We start from the raw sequence: 20,518 nt of genomic DNA on the forward strand, positions 1-20,518 counted from the left end.
GTGGAGTACCTCCGCCGTGGCCAAGAGCCTTCGACCACTGATTTTCCGGAATATCAACGCAGCGGATCAGGTGGTGATTCTGGCTGATGGGAAAAGGCGGATTGCTCATAGCACGCGGCCTTATTTATACCCGGTGACTCCGTTTGCCTCCGTTATTTTCTCAGCGTTTGACGGCGGAGTCGCTGGAGTGGGAAAACCGCTTTCTCCGAGTACGCGTGCGCGCCGACTTGACGCGTGCGACGGTTCGGCACGATTCCTCTGGCGGTGTTTACTACCAGGCTGAGAATATGGAGTCGTTTAAAAATGGGCGCCCACGGTTATAGCCCGGTGGCTCTTATCCTGACTGATGTTCGCCGGGAACGATGTATTTTCGGGAGTACATCGTTACACATTTAATTCACGAAACTATATATAAAATATTAGTACAAATTTCGATTTGATAATTCTAATATGTTCGGAGAAAACATTCATGATGAATATAAAACTATTTTTAATGCCTCAGCCCAGGGAGAAATGATAAGTCGAATCGACGTCAATTTGACGTCGATGGCGTCTAAAACGTTTCCAAATCAAAACATCGACGTCAATTCGACATCGATGTTTTCCAACAATTTGACGTCGATCGCATCGATGTCAATTTGACGTCGATCATCGACGTCAATCAGACATCAACAACATTTACAATCTTTGATAAGTTTAGTTAAATAATACCAATAAAAAAATTTAAGTTTAATAAAATTTAAAAACTGAATAAAAAAATAAATTAATTAAAAATTGTATTAAAAAAGATTAAATTGTTAAATTAAAAGTTAATTTTTAAAAGTATGATTTGTATTGTTTTAAATAAGAATGTAATTTTTTTAAATTAGATTTTTAAAATTATTCTAAATAACCAAACAATAAAAAAACATATATGAACTTATTTTATATATAATTATATATATTTTTTACATAAAAATTTTTTACCAGTAATTAAAATTTAAAATTTAATTATGTATAAAACAAAAAATTAAATTATTATTATTATATTTAATTGTATATATAGAAAAACTTATTTACATGGTAACATGTTTTAAATTATTTAGATGTTTAGCTTTCCGTTATTGGGTGCACAGAAAAAAGGGGCATTGCAGAAACTATAATAAAATGATAATAGAATCGATGTCAACTTGACATCAAATTGACATCAATTTAATGTCAAAATCATTTCGATATTGATTCAATAGGTCATTTCTCGTTGAATTATGCAGTAATATCAATAAAAAATTGTAAGTTTAATAAAATTTAAAAATTAAATAAAAAATAAAATAATTAAAAATTGCATCAAAATATTAAATCAAGTTAAATTAAAAGTTAATGTTTAAAAGTATTATTTGCATTGTTTTAAATAAGAATGTAATGTAATGTAATCTACAGGGTGAGTCATTTTAATCTATGGACTCGAATATCTTCCAAATAACGGTATCTACAAAAAAATGGTTTAGATAAAAGTTGACCAGGACAGAGGGGGTCATTCAATTGTACCATTGGTTTTGACCTTAAGGTCAATTTTGAAGGTTATTTCAAGGTGGTTGAAGGTTATTTCAGGATGGTTTTTTTAAATGGGACACCCTATTTTTGACTGCGAAATTCGAAAGAGCGGAAAATTTTACATCAAACTTGTCTTATAAAAAAATTGTTTTTGCGACCTTTGAAAGGTCAAAAATGAAGGTGAAATGCTTGAAAAACGATCTGGTGTACTTTTTCTGAAATGACGTGGTTTTCTGGGTAACACAAATGTGCATAATGCTTAAACATTACTACTTGCAACTTTCGGCCGGATTCTTCGATGCACGCCTATTGCTCCCCTCCCACCGCTCGCGCCTTAGCAACGGCGCCGCCGGACGGCGTAACGTACGGTCCTGAGACGATGTATCGCGCTCCTTAGTTAGCCATTCCCAGAGCTACCCTGCTTAGAATTGTGGATAGTTTTCAAAACAGATTGCAGTTATGCCTTGAAGCCAACGGAGGTAATTTTGATCAATTACTCCGTGGGTAATTCATTTAAATTACAGTGTCAGTGAGAGGCGAGAGGACTCACGATAATCAAGCACCCCGACGTGAGAGGCAATGGGACTCACGATAACAAGCACCCCGATGTGAGAGGTAAGGGGACTCACGATAATCAAGCACCCCGACGTGAGAGGCAAGGGGACTCACGATAATCAAGCACCCTGACGTGAGAGGCAAGGGGACTCACGATAATCAAGCACCTCGACGTGAGGGGCAAGGGGACTCACGATAATCAAGCACCCTAAAGGAAACAGAACTTACTACGTCCACGTCGTTATTTCCGGGTAACGCTAAAAGTAAGATGAAAGTGCTTTTGACCTTGATATGATCTTCAAAAGGTCAGGTCGAAAAACTAAAAAATCCCTATGTAAAAAGTGCCATTGTTTAAGAGCCCATTGTCAAGAAACAGGTTCTGCGGTCAAAAATAGGGTTTACTAATCAAAAAATGTGTTATGAGCCTCAAACAACCTTGAAAATTGACCTCAAGGTCAAGCTAGTCAAAGTGAATAACACTTTTACAATTCATTGACTTTGTTTAAGCATTATGCACATTTGTGTTACCCAGAAAACCACGTCATTTCAGAAAAACACCAGATCGTTTTTCAGGCATTTCACCTTCATTTTTGACCTTTCCAAGGTCGCAGAAACAATTTTTTCATAAGACAAGTTTGATGTAAAATTTTCCGCTCTTTCGAAATCCGTAGTCAAAAATAGGGTGTCCTATTTAAAAAAACCATCGTAACCTTGAAATAACCTTCAAAATTGACCTCAGGGTCAAAACCAATGGTACAATTGAATGACCCCCTCTGTCTTAGTCAACTTTTATTTAAACCATTTTTTTGTAGATACCGTTATTTGGAAGATATTCGGGTCCATAGATTAAAATGACTCACCCTGTATTTAACACTTATACGTCAACATTTACACTATCATAATTTTTCAAAATCTATAGATATATATTATATTTTATATTTTATTTTTCTAATTTTATAAATTGTTTAAGTGTAATGCATAATATAAAAATTTTTAAAAATTTTAAATCAGTTGTATTAAGAATCTTAAATACTCACAGTGATTACACTTAGGAATACTGACATTAGTAGCGAGAAATGATACGCTGAGACGCTGAGAATTCTTGCATGCTATTTTTAAATAAAAAGCTATTTTGATAAAATAACATTGTAAATCATTTTAACTAATTTGTAAAATTATTCAAAAACTATTTTTTTTTTTTTTATAGTTGTTTATTAACTGCCAAAAAAGCATAGCCTTCGGACAATTTTACAAATTTGTTAATGTGATTTATAGTGTTGTCATCAAAATATCTCTTTATTTAAAAATGGCACACAAGAATTGTCAGTCTCACATCACATTAAAATTCGATTTAATCATAATTTATAAAATCCTGTAATTTCGGATTAAAATAATAGATTTAATAAGTGAATGCTGGCACCACCGCTAGGCGGCCACGTTGCGGTGGATCTTTTCGTCGAGTAAGTCGAATGCGGCCACAGACTTTATATCTAGGCGCCACCGCGGCCGACTCCCCAACTCATACTTCAATGAAACTTTTAGAAGCTGCTTATTGTAACTTCGAGACGAATACTCGCTCTCGTTTTTTTTATACGTGACGTGTGTGTGTGTAATACCGTTCAATATAAAATTTTATATTTTTACATGTAAATAACAATTTGTATTGTTATTTAATCTTGTACATGAATTAAATGTTTAATTCAAATTTAATCTTTTTTTAATCCTTTTTAACAAAAAGGATACAAGGAATATTTTTTTTGTAAATTAAACATTTATTACGTTTACATTAATGTATTCTGTTTTAATAAATCTATCTGGGTTTCAATCTTATTTTTAATCAATCTTAATACCGTATTTTCGGTTCAGAAATCCCAATCGATTCAAATTACTTTTTTTAAAATCAGTTTTAATCGCACATTTTCGGCATATTGTATTTTTTAATCAAATGTTTTAACTTTTGGCAGGATTTTTCCTATCCTTCCAGTCCATTAAACGATTTCTGAAAAATGATAATAAAATTGATGTCAACTTGACATCAATTTGACGTCAAAATCATTTCGATATGATTCGATATAGGTTATTTCTCGTTGAGTTATAGTACCGAAAGGATGTTAATATCATTTATTAAATGTTTTATACATGTTGATATTGACATCGAAATGGCATCAAAATTTGAACATTTTAACATCGATGTCGACGTGAAATTTGATCTCATTTCGACCGTCAATTTGACGTCGATCCAACCTATCATTTCTCCTTGGGAGGTGTATGTAACCCCTTAATGGTGCCATGTATACGGGATCAATGACGCGTACTCTTCTCTTATTTATATTGAATTAAGTTTAAACGAATAATAAATTAGATAAAACAAACCGGAGTGCTCTCGAGAGCCGCGCCAAGCCTGTACATGTATAGCTGTATTAGTGCTGACTATATGTTGCTATATAGTTTTCTTAGATCACATAAAAATAACCGTTGAGAGAAAAAAATATAAATAGTAAACACAGTTAGTGTACGTTGCATCAACATAGTTTTGTAAAAATAAAAGAATAAAATGTTCAGTTCGTCGCTCTGTCACAGTAAATTAGTGAGGTGAGGTGAGGTTTGGCAACGGCACGAATCCTATCGACTATACGTATTTGCTCTCATCATGAGCGCCACATAGTTCTCTGTATTATATTACTAGCACTTCAGCACAAATAAATTTATATATTAAATTATTACCAGTAATTCAATAATATCCAGTTCTGAACTATTAATGCTTTGCCAAAGTACTGCCAATACTTACAGCAATTTTTATTACAGAATATCTTTTTAGTAATGTTACTTTTCTATTTTTTCAGTACTACTTTTCTGTAAGGATTAATAACGATCCGAGAAAATTAAAATAAATTTTCCATTTTTGTTCAACTTGAAATATTTCATTAAAGTGTTGTCATACCTGAAGATGCAGTTTCTCCGTACCCAGAATTCTTTGTAATATCATATCCTCTACGCGTGAAATATTTAAATGTTCCATCCTTCATATGGAGTTGTGACCTCTCGCCGTCGTATTTCGTTTGTACATAATACAGGTCATTGTCCCGAAATAACTTGCCAATATTCTCGATATTGCATCTCTCTAAGAGCATCGGTTTAAAATGCGAAAATATTTGCAGACTGCAATTCATTTTAATCTTTGGATTATATAACTGGTTAGAAATCTCACGCAAATCATTCGTCACGAGAAATTTATCATTCGCATCAGGATGATAGACTTAAAAGAAACGGATTGCGATTAGTATTCGATTACCATCGATAAAACATGTTTATTGGGTCTTATTAATTGCTTTACAAGTTTTATTATTATCGCTCAAAAAAGAAGTGTTTAATTTTAAACAAGAACCGAGACCAAAGAGTTTTTCACTTTGCTTTCAATTACGAGTATATAAAACATTGAGTAAGTGTTCCGATTTCAATTTCGGTTTCTTAACCAGTGAGGAAAACTGGAACTATAAAAATTGTGTCTTTTTAAAGATTATATTATTCGCGCAGTAGGAAAAAAATTTGAATTTAAAAAACAATTTTTTCTATATTTATTCTATTAAACATTAAACTGTAAATGTATGTAGAGAGAGAAATACAAATTAAAAGATATATTACTAGAATATATTTATATTAGCAGAGAAAAATTAACCAATCATAATTGAGGAATCCTTACAACTCAATTTTTACAGCAACTGTAGATTAAGTTTAAAAAGTTTATTCTGTATAACTAAATTACCTGCACTAATTTAAAATTTATCTTTCTTCTTCCAATGTGGAAAGAGAAAAATAAACAATGAAACCAGATTAGCTATAAAAAATAGAGATCTAAGCAGAACAAAATAAAATTATAGATCTCTATAAACAGGATGTCTCAAAAATTCCTAAAAAGTCAAATATCTTAACAATAAAGCATTTTTGAGAAAAATGATTAATTTAGGCAATAGTCGTAAGATTTAAAAAGATCTATTTATTGATCTTATTAGTTTGTGTGACGTCGCCAAAGTCATGACAAAATCACATCGTTCTTTTAAATAAAAAAATCCTATTTTTGAATATAAAATTTAATAGCTGATATCAAAAAATTGTCAAAACACAATAATAAAGTTTATTTTCATTAAGTGCTTCCGAGTTATGAGAGTTGAATGTTAGGGTCTGAGCATAAGAAACACGTACGACATATTTAAGTTGTAGATGCAAGCATCAAGCTTTGGCATATAACGTATAAATTATATTGCAGCATTAGCATTACTTAAAGAATATTACATGGAGATTACCTGGTCGGCTTTACATTTCTTGCACACGCATTGCAGAGTGTTTGGAGTCAGTAAATACTACAGGAATGATAAATCGTGGAGTTTTAATCTTTTAATCTCAGAGACTTTTCTTTTGCAGCAAATAGTAATATCTATTTTAGAGTCATTTAAAATTGCAAAATAAATTATTTTACTAAGAAAAATATATCTTTGATTTATGCGTTATTACTTTTTAGTACTATCGATTTTTGTGTTACAATGATATCTGGAGAGACGTTCTTTAAGGATCACAAAAATCGATGTTACTTGGAAATAATAACGCATAAATCAAAGATATATTTTGCTTAATCAAATAATAGAGGAAAAAAGAGAATTATAGCTACTGTGATCATTACAGCTAGCCCCATTATCTCCGCTATTATCTCCGTTTAACTTTGTAAAATTTTGATACAAATCTGTTTAGCAAAAGAGCACCAAAATCCAGACAAATTTTGTTATATTCAATAATACCACAACATAGCAGCAGATACGTAACAAAATTTGTTGACATAGCATGTCGGCAAAAAACATACACAGTTGGCTAATAACTTTCATTAAACTGTCGGCAAAAACCAAGCATAGTTTTTCATACATAACATGACAGAAAAATTTTGGCAAAATGCGAGCCGAGCTTGCGGAAGTAACTTAATAGCAAATTGTCAGCAAAAACCAAACAAAACTTGTAGACATTTGATAACAAATCTTCTGCAAAAAACGAGCAAAGCTTGCAGATGTAAGTTGACCGCAAATTGTCGGTAAAAAACAAGCAAAGCTGCAGACATGACTTGATAGTAAATTATCGGGAAAAACCGAGCAAAGCTTGTAAATATAATTTGACAGTAAATTGTCGGTAAAAACCAACCAAAACTTGTTGACATTATCTGGCTACAAAATGATAGCAAAGACTGAACAAGGTGTGCATTTTTTTTTCATAAAAAAAATACTTTCAATAACAATTTTAACTCAACCAACATCAAAACAACCCCCTTTTTAAACCATTTTACCTTAAGAAATAATTCTTTAAAAAAACAAAAAATAAATTATTTTTTTATGCTTGACGGGATGTTCTCGTAAAACATCAAAATAACTACTCGAAGTGATGTGATTTCGATGTCGAATAAAGTTAAAAATTACTCAAAATTGGAGTTAAAAATCCATCAAAATTAATAAAAATTTCGAAAATTTTTGACTTGCATTTTCGACATCAAAACGACATCGTTTCGAGGAACAATTTCTGACTAGGAAGAAACTTCACAAATAGAGAACAAGACAAAAACAGGACAAATTTCTTGCCCAGTTATCCGTTTCAAGATCAAATAAAATGGCTTTATTACAACCAAGGGGATAATGTGGCAATCATTTCAATCACACGTAAAATAAAATATTATAAAATTAAAACTATAAAAATAAATTATAAAAACAAAAAAAGGACACAATTCAAGAAAAAAAAAATAAATTATAAAAATTATGTCATAAAAATATGACAAAAAAAGAAATAGAAGTTATAAATCAAAAACTAGATGGCAAACAAACCACAAATTAAAAAGATCACAAATAGTATATAAGGAAGAAATTTCGGAGACAACAGCATCTTCCTCAAATCTTGCCAATGACTGATTAGAAATTAATACAAATAGATATTTGAAATTAATATAGATTATTAACGTAATCGAGCAATGATCGTTTAAATACGGGGTCGATTTTAATGGCTCACCTTGCTCAGTCTTTGCCATCAATTTGCAGTCAAATTATGTCAGCAAGTTTCGCTTGGTTTTTGCCGACATTTTGCTGTCAAATTATAGTATCATGATTAGCGAGAGCCACCTATGTACTAGAGAGTAATACATGTGCAAGAAGAACGTGGGAGCCCGTGTCTCGACTCATTAGAATCACCTCACCATCGATTCCCGTCAATACATCCGATACAACAAAGTTGGCGATAAGGCGAAAAAAACCGCTGATTAAAATGAAATATTAATCATGTTGAGGGAAAGTCAAACTATTTTGATATATTCAAGAGATTGCAGCACACAGCAACCTAACCTCTAACAAAAGTTTTAAGAAGCGTCAAAGGATCAAGGAGAGAACACATACATCTCGCAAGCACGTTGAAAAATATCCAAGTACAAAATAGGTGAACGTCAATTTTAATTATTTATGGAGACGCAAAAAGCAATAATCGAGGCAATGTGGGCCCAAGCGCAGGCAAGTACAGTCAAAAAGCAGACAGGAAAGACGCTGATAATACACAGTCGAACTTCATCAATGCCGCGCTACTCTCAAATTTCGAAGCATTTGACAAAGAAAGAAACGTTTAGGAATTACAGACAGCGTCTCAAAAATTATCTGAAAATAAAGCACATTTTTGACAACAAGGAGTACTGTGCACAGCTGTTATTGAATTCTATAGGAGCGACGTATTTCAATACAGTGACAGCGTTGGCAGCACCAAAAACAGCAAATGAACTGACATACGACGAGTTAGTGAAAATACTCGAGAATCATTTGACATCATAGAAAAATGTGCTTGTGGCTCAGCACCAATTTTTAAGTAAATATCAAAATGAACAACAGTCGATTTCCGAATACACAACAGCACTACGCACAGACATCGGAGAATGTGATTTTACGTGTAAATGCAAAAAATCCGTAGCAGATGTATTCTTGAGGGCACAATTTATTCGAGGCATCAAGGATAATAGCATACAAAAAAAAAACTATTACAATCGGATAAAAAGAGTTTTAACGACATTCAAGCCGTAGCAATAGCGTTTAAAACATCAAAAATTGACTCCAAAGAAATCACAGAAACAGGCCAGTGCAATAGCCACAGTATCAACAACGGCCTCCGACATCAATAAGGTATCAAGCAAGCATAATAATAAATCGAGAAAACACAACTCGAGCAGAGGTAAGCAACAAAGTGGAAATCAAGTAAGAGGCAGAAGCAAGTCGAAATCGAGGATGAGTTACACTGAATTAGGTGGTCTTTGTCTTCGTTGCGGGAAAGATAACCATACTGCAAAGGATTACAGAAGCAACCGAGATCATCTTAAGTGTTCAGGATGCAGTAAAACAGGACGCGTCATACGAGTGTGTATCAAGACGCTAATGGAAAACAAGTCAAAGTCAAGCCATGGAGCAACGCATAACATTGCTGAGTACCCAACTTCGAACAGGGACTATGGAGCTCATCAAATTGTTGACATTTATCAAAATCAGAGTGCTAGCAAGAAAGCCGAGAGATTTTATACGCAAGTGAGAATCGGAGACAAGCCTGTGACGTGTGAAGTGGATTCTGAATCTAAATTCAGCTTTTTGCCGCGTAGTACATTCTCTGAATTAAAAATACAAGCTCAATTACTGCCAGTTCCTATTGTTTTCCGCTCTTATACAAACCACATATTTACACCAGATAGGAAAGTTGTTGTCGAAGTCAAGCACCAAGAAAGAAAGAGCACTGAAGAACTATACATTGTTCCCGAGGAGCATGATGCGCCACTTGGATAGAGTTTGGATACGCAAACTTGGAATCAACCTTCAAGACATCGACCGTTACACGATGTCAAGCAAAATACATGCAATCAACAACGACAAAAACGAAGTCCAAAAGTTGATGACAAAATTTTCTGAAGTACATATTTGAAGAGAAGATCGGTTGTATACCCAATCTGAAGGTCAGTTTAAAATTACGTCAAAATGCAACGCCGATTTTCCATAGAAAACGCGAAATACCATTCACACTCATCGATAAAGTAGACAAGGAGCTTGACACGTTGGTAGCACAAGGAATTATCGCCAAAGTCGATACAACTGACTGGGGAGCTCCACTCGTCGTGATACCAAAGCCGGAAGGAAAAGTACGTCTCTGCGTTTTTTTTTTTTTGAAATGACTTTTTAGTTTTAAAACGCCGTATTTAAAAGTCCTTAAAAGTTTTTTGTTGCAGAGATATGATTTTTTAAAGGAAAAGTAGATTTTGAACAATTTCTAATTTTTGCTTAATGATTTTTCTTTTATAACTTAACAATAAATTATTTTTCGGCAATGCTGATTATGCAGTCACATTTCTGAAATTCTGAACTTTCATGTGAAAAAAAAATTGTTGAAAAATGGATCGGAGCCAAAGTTATAACTTCTCAAAGTTGAAATAGTTTCCCAAGCCCGAAAATGTGTTTACGTACTTTATGGGATCGGTGTGTTCAAGGGTTAATTGAAACTATTCATTTTGTGAAGTTACTGTTAAAAGCACAGGCCAATAGGTTAAAAATTGTTCGAGTTATAGACGCTACCAGTTAAAAAAAATAATAATTTCGAGAAAAAATCATATAGCTCGAATCGAGATCTACTTTGAGTTTTATTAACATATTTTAAGAAAATATTTTTAAGATATCAATCTTTCAACATACATAAAAAAAGAAATCGATTTTTTATATACTATTTTACTCAAATTTACCCGCTTTACCCTTCGGCGGACACGAATTGCGGCCGAATGTTAGTGGACGCGCGCGGCACAGAATGCCGCATCATAAATTTATTATTTATAAAGAGTTATAAAATTATTTATAACAATTGGATAAATAATTATAAAATCATCATAAAAGCAAATAAAATATATTTATAATAAGATACAATGTAAAAATTTAAATATTATATTAAAATTTTGTGTCTATATTCCCTTATGAAATTAATTCGGTTAAATATAATTAAAAAATTAAAAATAAGATAATTGTTTAAAAATAAAAACACATCCATTTAAAATCAAACGTAAAAAAATAATAACAGTGCTATTATTGGATAATAATGTAAAATAAACTTCTTAAAACTCTTAAAAAAATTAAAACAATATAATTATAAATAATCAAAGTTGTTTTCTTTCCTTTATCCAAGTACTTACTAGCGATTTAGAATATTTTTGAGACTTATGAGGAAAAAAGAAAGGTTTGTTTAGGATATCTCTAAAATAGTTTTTATTTGTTTTGTTTGGGATGTTTATTTAAAACACAATCTAATGTAATTTAATTTTAACCAAATATATTCAACTTTAACGCTGGAAAAAGAGATGTGAACAGTAATGCAAGTAAAAACAAATTGAAATGTAGGGAATGAACATCTCGCATTAATAACATTACTTATATAAGCAAGATTTTACTTACGTAAGCGAGCGCGTACAGCACTTCGTGCTGCAAAACGTGTTTTAATGTTTTCAAAGCGGATAAGAGGCTAATTACTTGATAAGAAAAAATGCGACAACTATTCTAGCTTATTGTCTAACTTATAGAATGAGGAATACAGAAGGTCAATAATAGAAGAAAAAACTGTAATACCAATGACTTTACAGAAAAACAAATTTTGCGCCATTCAGTGCCGCAGTGCGCCCACCTAAGGATTAATAAAAATAAACTTCATTATAGTATTGAAAAGCTCTTGACACCAACTATTAGATTCTGAAATCAAAACCAAGATTTTCCAATAAAAAAAAAAATAAATGTGACCTTGTCCTGACTTTGGCGACGCCACCCAAGAGTAAACTTATAAGATCAGTGAATAGATCTTTTTGAACGCTACAATCCTTGTCCAGAGCATTTTTCTTAAAATGGTTTATTTTCGAGATAATTGGCCATTCAGAACTTTTGAGATACCTGGAGTACATTCCAAAATTCTACTCGTTAGGTAAAGTAATTTTAAATGACCAATTAGGATGAAAAAATCATAAGATTTTTTCATTCTGATTGGTCACTCAAAGTTACTCTACTCGACAAATAAATTTTGGAACGTCTCCCTGTAGATTAAGAATTAGAAAAAAATCGAAAAAAAGCTGTAAATAAAAAATAATTTTATTGGTTCGGTTATAATTTCAATATTATAAACTTTATAATTTGGTTTTGGTTTGCGTAAAAAAGGGTTTTAAAATTTCGATTTTTAATTTTGATTCTGTGATTTGGTTCAGATTCAAGATTCTAAAATATCAAAATGTTTTTTTTTATTACTTAAAAATATTTTGGTTTTTAACAGTGTTTAGATTTAAATGTTTCAATGTTTTAAGGGGTCTTTCTCATTGAAAAGGTAAAAAAAATCAGATAGAATTAAAAATTTTTATTGCATTTTTTAAATCTACATGTGTGTAGAATTAATCCCTAAAACGGTTTAAAAAATATATATATAATGTTTAAAAATATCGACATTTTCCTGACGTTGCGTAAAACGAAAATGAAGCAAAAAACTAACAGCCAAGTGTATTGCGTTTCAAAAAAACCGGTTTATAATTTATTATGCAAATCTTAAATTGGGGACAGGGTCGGATTAAGACTCATGCCACCCCGCTCTCTATTAAATCTTTGTCGCCCTTATTCAACCCTCAAGTGTAAATTAATCAAATTTTATATTCTGCAGGTTCTACTTTCTTCTTATATTATTTTATGTAAAAGAGTGCAAAGGATTAATTATATAATTATAAATCGTAAAATATTAAAACGTAAACCGCGTATATATAAAACTATGTAATTTAAATTTTCAATTCATTTAGTTTTATTAAAATATTTAATTAATACAGTAACATGTTGTCAATGTCAGGCTCAACCCAAAGTTAATATAAATTGTATTTTATTTAACAAATTTTAATTAATTGCGTCAGCCACTACAAGTTAAAAAAAAAGTTTTATAAAATGCCGCCTTTCTAAATTTGCCACCTCTAGACAATAGTCTAAATTAGGCTTGGGAGCTAATTCGGCCCTCTTTGGGGGATCAAAAAAGAAGTTAACTTTGGCTCTTATAAATAGCTCCACATCCATAATACTTGTTATTTCATCGGCTTTCGCACGTGATCGTAAACGCGTTGTGTTTCATTTAATTTGACTATAATTGTCATTGTTTTAAAATAAAATGTGAAGCAAGAGACAAAAAAAGTTAAATCCAAAAATAAAGATTTTCCGGAAATCAGCATATGCTTCAAAAAGACATGAATTTTATTTTTGCTGCTTTATCAGAGAAAAAAAGATAGAACATTTCGCAGAAAGGAGAAACAAGACTCTTACATGACTTATACCGTATAAGTTATAAGAAGTAGAAGGTCTACTGTGACGATCCTAGAATAGCAAATTAACAAGTGATAAGAGAACATTTGGATTATGTTAAAAAATTTAAAACTTTAATGTGGTTTTCTCAAAATCATGTTTCTAAAATCGCGGGAAAAACGGCTTAACCAATTAATTTAAAATTTTGCATAATTATTACTGACTTTTATGCAGTTTATGAACTACAATGTATCTATCACTTATCTTTTTTAAGTGCGCAAAAAATACCGAAAATTAAAACATAATTTATCTCTCTCACTTTCTCGTTCTGCCGCCATTTTGTTAAATTTCAAAATTTTGACCCAAATGTTGGTTCAATAATTGCATTTAATAATGTAAAATACGAGAAAAAAGAAAGATTTTTTTAAATATCTTCCTTATAGGACCGTTGGAAATTTTTCGCAATTGTGTTTTTCTTCAATACGTCAAATTCAATGAACTAGGAAAGGCAGACAGATGAAAAGAAGAAATGCTATTTTGAACTCTGAAATTTGTAAGATTAGACTTTCTATCAAAACATATAAAAAATTTTATCTTAATCGGTTATATGTTCACAATCCACTGACAAAGCATTCCATTTTTAGGCTTCTAAATGATAAAGACCCCTTGAATTTAAATAACATTGAAATATTTTTAAAAGGATTCTAAAATAACAAACTTACCGATATTATAGAATCTAAAATTCTTTAAACAGAGAATATCGACAATAATATGAAAATTCAATAACAAAATAAAATTTTTTACAAATCATAGCTAAATGTTAGTGCTAATATTATGTGATTTTATATACCCTTTCAAATTCATAAATCTGTATGCCGAATAAATTATCAGTCTTGAAACCAAGGATCCGGACCGAACCAAATAACCGGACCAAATCGTAACCGTTATTTTAACCGGACCAAAACCAAAACCAAAACCAAAATCAAAATATTGTGCAGGCTAATGGACCGCAACTGTAACTGGACCAAAAATTTTTCCAGTGTTTTTGGTCCCATTTTCGATTCGATTTTCAGTTTCCGAAACTAAAAATTAGATAATAGACTCGGACCGTAACTGTAATTAAACTGAAATGACATTTCGGTACAGATCCCTGCTTGAAATACAGTTATAAGTTTAACAAAAAGTAATATCACGTTATTAAATTAAAAATTAGTTTAATAATAAATGGTGCTAACAAGTATCTAGAAGTAAAAATCTTTTACCCTCTAAAAAAATGTAAAGAATATGTTGCAAAGAATCTTTGAATTAATAATTAGAAACATTTTACTTATACACAAAAATAAATCGTAAGATACTTAGCTTGAATTCAAGGGCAGAAAAAAACTCAAAAATTATCATATATGTATAATAATTTTTAGTTTCTTTTGTTCTTAAACGTAATTTGAGTATCCTGCAATTTGTTCTTATGTATTTTACACTTGCAAAAATTTCTGCAGAGCTAATTTAGAAAATTTTGTATTTACAAGAGGAGCCCTCGAGAAACAAGCCACCAATTTTAATAAAATTATATGGGTGTGTAATATTCACTCACACCTTTACTGTAGCCAACTAGTTTATTGCAAATATTAAGCATTCTTGAGAAAATGACGATTAAATATTTCCAGCACCTATAGTACCGTTACAAAAAACAATTGTCAAATCAGCGGCGTAGCGTCCAGCGTTAGGAAAATCGCCATACTTACAACGATCTCCGAGTGAAAACGGTTTTATTATTTTTTTGTCTAGACCTTATTAAGAAGCTAAAAGCTATAACTATAGGTGCTGGGAATATTTAATCGTCATTTTCTCGAGAATGTCTAATATCTGCAATGAACTGCTTTACTATAATAAAAGTATAAGTAAATACTAGTACATCGAAAACATTTAATTAAAATCGGTGATATGTTTCTCGAGGGTTTCCTTTGTCAGTAATTCTGTAATATCGGTAATTATGTAAAAAAGAAATAAAACATTTTAATATTTTAAAATTAAATACTTCCTTTTAAGTGAGCAAGTTATATATACGCACTGTGCAGTATTCTTTGAGTCCCTATACCAAGTCGTAAATCTTTAAGGATAATACGTGTCACCCATTTCATCTCAAGTCCTGTAATCTGTCGAAAAAATACACGAAACGTTTCAACCTTTTGTTGCCTCGTTACATTTCTCTCAGAGATATCATCAAGAAACTTGTTGATACGTGTGATCGTGAATCCCATACTAATTCGAGGTAACTTTTTCTGCAATACGCAATACGCTCGATCTGCAAAATCACTTCCTGTATCTAGAAATTCGCCCGACAAAGGTTTTCTAAAATATAATAATAGCATTTTTTAGAAAACTTCTTTCGAGGAAATGTACGCATTATAGTTAGACTTGTACTTTTGACATAAAATATTTCACTTCAAACTCGTTGAACTAATTTCAAATAAGATATTTTCCACAAACATGCAATGTATCTCATATCCAATAGTTATAATTATAAAATACTAACCGATAATTAGTTAATTTTTTGTAATTGTCGCTATTTTTTGCAAAACCGTATACGTCAGCATAAAGCTTTGCCAGCGAAGCTTGCTTCAAATTATGCGGCCCACGCTGTCGTTCATGATGTGGTAAAATTAACCTTAATATGGGATAGAGCGACACGTCCTAAGACAAAATTAAACCGAGTATTAGTGATAAGCCATAATATTATAATCTCGTTCGCCCCATCATTACACTATCCTGATAAAAAAAACCGATTGAAACAATAGAAAGTGCCAGAAACCTGATTCAAAAACAATAGGATTCTATCGTTTTGATAGAATTCTATTGTTTTTGAATCAGGTTTTTGGCACTTTCTATCGTTTTCTATCGATTTTTTTTTAATCAGGATAAACTACATTCGATTTCTCTATCCAATACAATACAATATACATACAACACGTATACATACCGATTTAGGGTATTCTATTTTTAGTTCATCGCTAATATTTCGACATTTGTCAATAAATGTTTGCAAAATTTGTTCCTTTTTTTTTATTTCATGGGCTTTGGCAATCTCTTCAAATGTATCGCATAACTGTTTAAATTCAATTTTACTTTCTAAATCAGTCATTACTGTAAAGAAAAATTTAAATTGATTAAACTTTAATATAAAATATCTTAATCTTTTGAAGCAGTTATCCTTATATACAAATTTATTGATATCACGAGATACTATAAAAGACCGTTGACTCTGGATAATTTTTATAATTACCAAAGGGGCCTCGGATTTGTGGTGGTGAAGAACAATGACGTTATGATTATGAATAATTTGTGATTGTTAATATAAATTTTCAGATAACATAAAGTCTAAAAATGTAAGGCGCTTGCAGCGCTCCACGCTAAATCGCAAGCTCGCGCAACTGCACGCTGGCGCCACTGGTCGGCTGCCTCGCTAATTTCTTACAATATCTACAGCTATTTTGACTTTTTGAAACTGGGTAAGGCTTTTGCATTAAGAATTATATTAAACAAAAAGTTTCTCTATTAACAGAATTATTGATATAAATTTTAATTAGAATAATTTATTTAATAAAACATAAATCACATTTTATTTCATTTTAGCAGCGAAAATAAGGGTCTAAAGAAACAGAGAAACAAAAAATGGAAATAAATAAAAATAGATTAAAAAGGAAACTAATAATACTGGTAACGTTCAAAAAAGCACTCGTAACAAAGAAATTTAGTGGAAAAATCATATAGGAACACTTAACGCACGTAGGATTTTGATTAGAAAATCTGACAAATGAAATCTTCAAAAGAAAAACTTTCTTCTTGGCGCGTATTGTAAGATTAATACGCTCGTCGTCTATGAAATTTTCTTGAAATGCGTTAACAAAAATTTGAATATCGTAACAATTTAATTGTTTCTAATAACATAATTTTTTAACACAAGCAAATTTAACAAATTCGATCTCCAACATATTAATATTTAGCTATGCATGGTTCAAAAAAGAGTTTAATGTTCCAAAGTTTAAGGAATTAAAAGATGTTAATTTTGTTGTGAGCATCCCATTTGCCAAATTTGTAATCAAAATCCTTGGTACTTCAAATATTAATATGATTTTTGCAATAAATCTCTTTGTTACAAATGATTTTTTCAACGCATTACCATTAGTTTCTTTTTTAGTCTTTTTTCTATTTCTTTCATTTCTGTTTCTCTTTTCCTTTTACTCTTATATTTGTTGCTAAAGTAGAACAAAATGTGATTTATTTTTATTAAATAAAATATCCTAATTAAAACTTATGCTAAATAATTTTGCTAATATACACTTTTTGTTTAATATCATTTTTAAAACAAAATCTTCCACCAGTTTTTCAAAAAATCAAAATAGCTATCCCATACAACAAACAATATTATAAAACTTTTCCAAAAAATATTTCTTAATCTTTCCAAAAATATTCATTAGCACATGCATAAAAAATCAATGCTCATGCATATAGTTATGCAGCTATGCAAATTTGTTTGGATAAGCCCATAATATTGAAATAAGCACTGACAACTAGAAAGCGTGCCGAGAGAGAGAGAGAGAGAGAGAGAGAGAGTCAATCTGAGAGGCCACCTCTCTTTGTTACAACCAAGTTAAAAAGTTTTAATGTACCGACTCATGGAGATAAATCATCGACATATAGTTACTGGACGGAGAATTCGGCGAAATTGCTCCGAGATTTATTAAAAGAAAGATAAAAAAGTAAAATGTAGCCTCTTTTTCTACCTTTGCTCTATTGGTCAAAATTTGTTCAAGGAAAAAAGAAACAGTAGTATTCACTACAGTCGGATCTATATTAATAATTATTACGCTGCAAAAACTGTTCAACAGCATTCTGCAATACAAATATTAATCTGAATTATTAACTAATCTATATAAATAAAAATGTAAATGTTTGTTTGTTCAAAATCTTAAATCTCCGAAAGTTCTTCAACAAATGCTTTAAAATGTTGACACAACGTTGTATTCAAATACGCGCGTTTTTTATATAAAAACTGTATAACCACGAAATTGTACACCGCGCTTTTTCTTTTCTTACTGTTCTATTTAACCAGACTGACAAGGGAAGTTCGGCAAATGTATAATTAAAAAAAAATCTGAACCTTTGGATAAGTTTAGAGTAGATGGACCTAATCACAAAACAATTTTTTTTTAGCTGCTGATATTCGGTTTTAGGGGTGCAGCATCCCCTTGAATAAAATCGGTGTTTACGTTTTCAAGCAAATATCGCCAAAACAATAATACAGCATGATTCAGAACAACAGTTTGTTTTTAAAGTATTGTATACCTGAGTCAATTCTGAGCCAATTTTTCCTTTGCCAAAATTGTGTGCGATGCCTAATTTTTAAACTAGAAGCAAAAATAGTTTGCAAATGACAGGCCGCGTACTGAAGGTAGGCAGGGGCGGCGCGCTCACCGCCCGACGCGGACGCTTACGTTGGGTACTAGTGGCTATCAGCTGATTGCTTTCTAATGACAAACGGTGTTCTGATACACATTTACATAAACCACGCACACGCACACACTTTTTTCCTCCCTCCCCCCTCCCTTTCCTCTCCCACCTCTCCCTCTCTCTCTCTTTCTCTCTCTCTTATTCACTTATTACCTTGTAGTGAATCGATGCTTTCACACTGCTGTAGCTTGACGGATGAATAATTTCACAATTTTGGATAAGCCACAAGATAAATGCCTCGAGTGCGTGAATAAATCTGATAACGTGTGATACGTGATACATTTATAAACGAAAATAAATTGTGACTATTACTCGGTAATAAGTCATCACATGGGAACGTAACGTGTGATTTTGTGGCTTATCCATAATTGTGAAATTATTCATCCATCAAGCTACAGCAGTGTAAAAGAGTCGATTTACTACAAGATAATAATCAAATGAAAGAGAGAGAAAGAGAGAGAGAAGAGGAAAGAGAGAGAAAGAGAGAGAGAAGTGGAAAGAGAGAGAAAGAAAGAGTATGTGTGCATGTGTGTAGTTTATGTAAATGTATCAGAACATCGTTTGTCATTAGAGAGTAATTGGCTGATCGCCACTAGTATCCAACGTAAGCGCCCGCGTCGGGCGGTGAGCGCGCCGCCCCTGTCTATTTTCCGTATGCGGCCTGTCATTCGCCAAGTATTTTTGCTTCTAATTTAAAAACTAGGCATCACACACAATTTTGGCAAAAGAAAAATCGTCTCAAAATTGACTCAGCTATGCGATACTTTAAAGACAAACGGTTGTTCTAAATTACCCTGTATAAAAAAATGTTTCCAGCAAAAATTTTATGGTTTCAAAAGCTCTTTATATGATCAGATTTTTCGAAAATGGTAAATTTTTCACAATAGCCCTACCACTTATCTTTTTTTATTATTTAAATTGTTCTTGCTTTAATATTTTATTTTTACAAAAATAAAATATTATTTATTCTATATAATTGTTACAATAATGATATTGTTTAATGAAATGCTCAAAACAAAAGTAATTTTTGCACCATGCACAACGTATAAAAGCCATTTTGCCATAAATATTGCATTTCGTTATATGTTTTCCTTCTTTAAAAGAAATTAATTGGATTTTCAAACTTTTCAGGCCGTATTGATAAATAGCCATTTTTATACCAACTATATTTAAATAAATTTCGAAATCTTGGAGAAGAAAATTGATGGTGTGCCAAAGACTGTTATTTCGTAAATTTATATCGTAATTATTTAAAATAATATTATTAGAGAAGCTTCGAATAAAATTAAAAAAAAATTTTTTTCACATGTTCACACAAATCAGTTTATTTCTCAAAAATACGTTTACCGATCGCAACTTTATTATGGTTGAATTTGGTGTGATATAAATTTTAATTTAGTTGCAAGAACAATTTAAATAATAAAAACAAAGATAAGTGATGGGGATATTTTAAAAAATTTAACATGTTTGAAAAATTTAATCATGCATTATAAAGAGCTTTCAAAATCATAAAGTTTTTGCTGAAAATATTTTTTTATATTTCTCATTATTTCGGCAATATTCGCTTGAAAACGTACCCAGATAACAAAATGCAA

At 31.4% G+C, this 20,518-nt stretch overlaps 1 protein-coding gene across 5 annotated transcripts in view; it reads right to left on the reverse strand.

Moving 5' to 3' along the window:
* Nucleotides 1-20,518, reverse strand: part of LOC113005309 (DNA ligase 4) — a 139,716-nt gene that overhangs the window by 90,440 nt on the left and 28,758 nt on the right. For 4 of the 5 annotated variants that reach the window (XM_039451249.1, XM_039451250.1, XM_039451251.1 and 1 more), the window contains 4 exons: nucleotides 16,393-16,556; nucleotides 15,949-16,106; nucleotides 15,484-15,764; nucleotides 5,027-5,341 (listed from right to left, as the gene is read on the reverse strand). In XM_039451249.1, the coding sequence (XP_039307183.1) occupies nucleotides 5,027-5,341; nucleotides 15,484-15,764; nucleotides 15,949-16,106; nucleotides 16,393-16,554 (916 nt within the window). In that variant the 5' untranslated portion in view covers nucleotides 16,555-16,556. Of the gene's footprint in view, nucleotides 1-5,026; nucleotides 5,342-15,483; nucleotides 15,765-15,948; nucleotides 16,107-16,392; nucleotides 16,557-20,518 lie in introns of those variants that run through there. The other variant, XM_039451252.1, reaches the window with a different exon arrangement.

Source organism: Solenopsis invicta, chromosome 6 (genome assembly GCF_016802725.1).
Source record: "Solenopsis invicta isolate M01_SB chromosome 6, UNIL_Sinv_3.0, whole genome shotgun sequence".
NCBI lineage: Eukaryota > Metazoa > Arthropoda > Insecta > Hymenoptera > Formicidae > Solenopsis > Solenopsis invicta.